This window comes from Apteryx rowi, unplaced genomic scaffold (genome assembly GCF_003343035.1).
Source record: "Apteryx rowi isolate R43461 unplaced genomic scaffold, aptRow1 scaffold_45, whole genome shotgun sequence".
Lineage (NCBI taxonomy): Eukaryota > Metazoa > Chordata > Aves > Apterygiformes > Apterygidae > Apteryx > Apteryx rowi.
In genome coordinates this window covers 224,318-229,609 of record NW_020450705.1, presented here as the reverse complement: position 1 = coordinate 229,609, position 5,292 = coordinate 224,318, and the positions used below count along the sequence as shown (strand labels likewise).

General features: G+C 40.8%; 1 protein-coding gene across 2 annotated transcripts; it reads right to left on the bottom strand.

The window, feature by feature from the left end:
- On the bottom strand, positions 1–5,269 carry SIKE1 (suppressor of IKBKE 1). 2 transcript variants are annotated; one of them, XR_003255438.1, is made up of 6 exons: positions 5,049–5,269; positions 4,861–4,966; positions 4,515–4,657; positions 2,209–2,322; positions 1,636–1,796; positions 1–1,043 (listed from the first exon to the last, which is right to left on the bottom strand). XR_003255438.1 is itself a non-coding variant. In XM_026077307.1 (5 exons), exons 1-5 carry the CDS (start codon positions 5,205–5,207, stop codon positions 1,695–1,697), a joined length of 624 nt encoding a protein of 207 aa, XP_025933092.1. In that variant the 5' UTR covers positions 5,208–5,269; the 3' UTR covers positions 1–1,694. The 2 variants fall into 2 exon arrangements, 1 of the variants encoding a protein (XP_025933092.1); XM_026077307.1 differs by having other exon boundaries at positions 1–1,796.
- Positions 5,270–5,292: the final 23 nt, after the last annotated feature.

Genomic DNA, 5,292 nt, shown 5'->3' with positions numbered 1-5,292 from the left:
TCACAAACACACAAATATTTACTGTCACAGATTCCATATTTACAGATCAGAATAGAGGATTGGCAGATGAACACATTTAAACCTCCTCCTCCCTTCTGCTAATTAATAATGAGCTCTATAATCAACTGCTTCTCAGTTTCCCATTTTTAGGTTTGCACAGCAACTGGCCTATCAGAAGAAACTGAATCTACACTAGCATCATGAAGGTAAAATGCACTGGCATCAGATGATAACTGAAAAAAAAATACAATGACCAAAAGCGTTTCATTTGAATACATGCATTCAAGGACTGGTAAAAGGGGGAGTGGGTGACAAAGGCTCAGGCACAGGTAGAACAGACTGAATTATCACCAGGATTCATAAAATTGAACACGCTTGAGAAAATACTGCCCATACTTATTTTTATTCCCTATTAAGAAATAATTTAAAGTAGGAAATGATTTTATATAAGGATATTCCTGTACAGAAAATCCTCATCTCTACCAGACCATCTTTCCGGGTGTTCCAAATGGTGGCAAAGAAACATCTCTTAATTTTCTTTGCGTCTTAGGCACAAGACCTAAATCACCTTTTACATCTATCAAAATTCTCACTTGGGAAAGAATGGCATAACAATTTAAATTAATGCTGGGAATGAGAGGCTTGCTGTTCTTGAAGGATTATCCTTTGATCACGGTAAGAAGGACAGAGACAAATCTTTATATAAAGTCATTAAAAATACCACAATATTGACAAATTCTTAGACACTGCAACTCTAATTTAACTCAATATGGGATTTTACAATAACTACATAACATCTGTCACTAGACTTACCTGTGATATAACATTAAAAACATGTCTATATGGTTGGTTTTGGTTAAATTTTTTTGAGCCAGACCTGAGCTCATTCTTCCTGAAGCCCAAGGCAGTGGGAAGCCAGACAGCTTTGATCTAGAAGTGCTGTGTTTTCTGCAGGGCTTACTCTATTGGCTTGAGAGCAGTGCCTCAGATCAGAGCTATCCAATATCCACACACCTTGCAGCAGAGGTAGAGCCAGAACAGGTCTACCCATTAAAAAAAAGAAAAAGAAAAAGAACACTAAGCAGACACACCACATTGACAAGCGGAGGTGTGAGAAAGGGCTATTCATTCTGATTGTCCCCTCTAAATCAAGGCAAAGTATGCCCCTTATATGAGTTATTAATTGAAGTGCACTATTGATTATCTGCTATTCTCTTGATCTGCTTCTAGTAAGCTGTTTCCCAATAAGAATGTTAACCCAGCCAAATTCTGTTTGTGTTAAGTATTCAGAGGAAAGAAAAATGCGTGCCTGCCATTTACAATATAATTTTCAAATAATCTCTTATTGTTTCTATCAAATTAAATTATTTAAGTGCTATCTGCAAAGTTGGAATTCTTAACTAAAGCTGATCCAAAACAACATTTATGAGAGAAAATAAACTATTGCAAAGGAGTAGATCATCATTAACACTTCATTGTTAAGCATTTATACGCTGCAATTACTAAGACTGAGCAGCAACACAAGCCTTTGCCATCAGAGCGTGTACTTTCAGAAAAATGCAGAGAAAACAGGCCACACATTTTTAAAGATAAAACAGACATACAAGGAAACACCTGAAAGAACAAAACACAAACCATCCTTCCTTGTAAGGTCGATTCCTGGTATTCTCGGAAGCCAAAATTTGAAAATAGGGTTATTTTGTGATCTGAGCTTCACTGTCAGGCAGATCTTCTTTCCCCACCTCAACAGATTCTTTGCTGATTGACAAAAGTTCACGGAGTTCTTTGTTTTCAAGCTGCAAAATCAATATTTTTGGTGAAATAAAAATGAGCTAATTCACACTTAAAGGACTTTAATCTTTAATAGCCACACTCACTGACAACTAAATAAAACACTGATATTGTAAAATTAGGAATAATGCAGCACTAGCAAGAGGGAACCCACATAATTTAAAGCATGTCTTCTACTTCTGATTTTATTTATAATAAGAAACAAACATTAACTACTTAAAAGAAACAGATCATTCTCCTTATTCTCACCCCCCATTTTTGAATGTTATTAAATCCTTGGCATATACAAACATAAAAACCCAACCATCTCTTTCTGATTCTCTCTTTTCTATCAACTGAAAGCAAAAAAGCATTTTAGGACAAGTCTAGAAAATGCAAAAACCTGGATCTAACCTTAGCGGTTATACCACTTCTTACCTCCAACTGAGCTAGTTTCTCTTGAACTTTAAAGAACTGATCATTATCAACTTGAACAGCTTTTCTCATCACTTCTCCCATCTCAAATATTCTGTCTATTTGACTTTCAATTTCCTGAAAGACATAAAAGCAATATATTCAATATGTTCAAGCAAAAGCAGTAGTATATTATCCCTATAAATCTTTTAAAAATCAGTTAATCTTCTTGACTTTGGACTAGTTTCCTATTTTTAATTGTAATCCTCTCCTTCAAAACACTTGCAATCCTTTCCAAATTGTACATTATTTAAAGATGACAACATGCCCCTTTTCTTCAACTATCATGAAACATCAATGAAAAGTATAACAGAATTGCATCAGTCAGCAAGATATAAGGCACCATTACATACTAATAGCGAAATTGTTTCAAGTGTGACAAGGACTGAGACAACAGATTCAGGTTCACATGATACAATCAGTATGCAGCTAGTTTTATATAGCTTTAGAAATAAGAAAAGCCTGGCTCCAAATTTATAAAAACAAATACCCAATATAAAAGCAAATGAGATTTCATGATTAAATACAAATATGAAGTAGACAGCCTCATCTCAGAAGGAAGGGAAATAAAAGGAAACCAGCAAGGAAAAAATAAAAATAAACCCAAAGTCTCCTGGGGCAGTTTTTACAAAATCTATCTAGATACAGCTCTAATCCTTCAGAGGATGCATTTTAAGAGCTGAACCTCAGAAATCCCTGAACCCCTGAAAATTCCCTGCATCTAATGTAGCAATACTTCCTGTTTGAAAAGCATTCAAGTTCAAAATATAAATTCAGGGAGGAACTTGAATATGCAAATATGCAAATACAAAAATGTCAACAGCTGGCAAGAAGGAAATACTGAGAAGTGGATTTGGGAGCCTTCTGAACCACCATTTTAATGTAACATACAAATATGAGGCTATCACAAGGCACTTTTGGGGAATATCAGATAAATGTAATAGGGTAGGTTCTCTTTTAAATGCATGTCAGTAATTACTCTGTTCTGCCTTTGAGAGGTAAGTGCATCATCAGAGCAGTTGATCCAGTTTTGAATTCCATTATTCAGAAAAGATGTAAACAAATTAAAGCATCTAGGAGAGAGCAGGAGGCACAAGAAAGGCTTAAAAAACTTATTCCAGGAAAAAAGAATGATGTTTTTTCTAAACAGAAAGACAGTTATAGTAAGAATGTAACTCTTCAAAAGATATTAAAAGGTTGTTACTGTTCTCCACGTGGTGACTAAAACTGATAGGCTTAATTTGAAGTACAACAGATTTTGGCCAGATATTGAAATAATCTATGTATATTCATTCCATCTTGGAGTTAGGGAATGGACTAGGTTCCTCTGGGGTCTTTTCAGCTGCACGTTGCTGTGCTATTACAATGAAGCAAAAGCAGTGCCAGTGAACAATGTTAGAAGTTTTGTTCAAATGACAAATCTTGATAAGGAGAGCAATTCCTGTAGCTAAGCACTGGAAGCAAGACATTTTTACGTTACTAGAAAAAAAATATAACTTCTGAAGACCTGAGCAACACAAAACAAAGAAACAATGAATTGTTACATTATCAGTACAAAGACTTAGGATGGTTTAAGTTCCAATTAAGAAACACAGAATAAGAGATCTGATTAGGTTGAACAAGCTTGCTGTTCTCTAATCACACATAAACATATTTTAACACAGTCCTAACTTCAACTGTAAGGGATAATCAGATTTCTAATGTGATTATTTTTATACACTTAAATGTAAAACAGGCAGGAGTTATCAGGATGCACATCTCAGAGAGCTGAAGTCACTGCACCTTACATGGATGAGGGCAGACTTTTAGGCACACTCTTACACTGTTGCACCAAGTATCTGGATCACTTTAAAGTGATGATTTCTTAAGAATTTAACACACTGCAGCTTAGAGAGATTTAGGAGAGTCTTCTCCCTTTGTTATAAATGATTACTGAATGGTAACAATAAGAGCACCGATGCACATGCTTCTGTAAAGTGAAAATAAAGACATTAAGCTTTTCCCAAAGAATTTAACACCTAGGGCACATACAACAAACCTGCACTTGGTCCTTGAAAGATTTATGCTCTTCAGTGCCCCTGTGATAATTGTTACAACCTGTATGTTGTAATAGAAATGGGAAAAAAATACCACTAGAGAAAGACAGGAGTTTCAGAAAATGTATTTTGGAGCAGCGACATTCTGTGAAATAAGACGCAGGATATATAAAAATAAGCAACAGGCAGTGAACAGTTTCTTCTAGCCGTCTTCCCACCCTATGCCCACCTTACCAGACAATTAGCCTGATGAACTTTCAAGACTGGCTCTGCCTCTTCAGCTTTTCTCCCTTGCAACAGCTGCAGCATCTGCTTTCTGTACTTGCTCATGATGAGCTCTAAGGCATCCTGGTGTTCCTCCAGCGAGATCCACAACTCTGCAAAACGCAGTACAGCACTGCCACGAGGTACCGGCGATTCTCCCGGGCGACAGGAGCCTGGAGGCCCTGGGGCCACCTCGCCGCTCTCAGAGGCGCGGCCCGGGGCCCGGCGGCTGCCGGGGCCCCTCGGCCGGCAAATCAAGCTCCCCGCCTTCCCCCCCCCGCGCACCCCGGTCGCCGGGTGCCGCGGGCAGGCTCACCCCTGTTCTCCCGCTGCAGGTCGCGGATCTGCGTGTTCTCCTGGGGCAGCAGCACGTGCGGCCGCAGACGGGGCGCGCCGGCCCGCTCCGACGCGCTGCCCGGGCCCTGCCGAGACGGCGCTGTCAGTCCCGGACCGGCCCGGCCCAGCACGGAACGGCCCGGCACGGCACGGCCCCGCCGCGCTCACCTTCTCGGCCGGCGCCGCGCCCGCCTCCCTCATGGCGGCCACGCGGCGGTGCAGCACGGCGGACTGGTCGATGAGCGACTCGGCCGCGGTGTCGTGCTCCTTCAGCCGCTCCAGCAGCGTCCTGGCGTCCGCCAGGACCTTCTCGATGGTGCAGGCCATAGCGAGCGCCGCAGCAGCAGCGCCCTCACCCCCGCCGCGGCCCCATGCCCGGCGGCGCGCCCACCCCGCGGCCGCGGGCACGGCT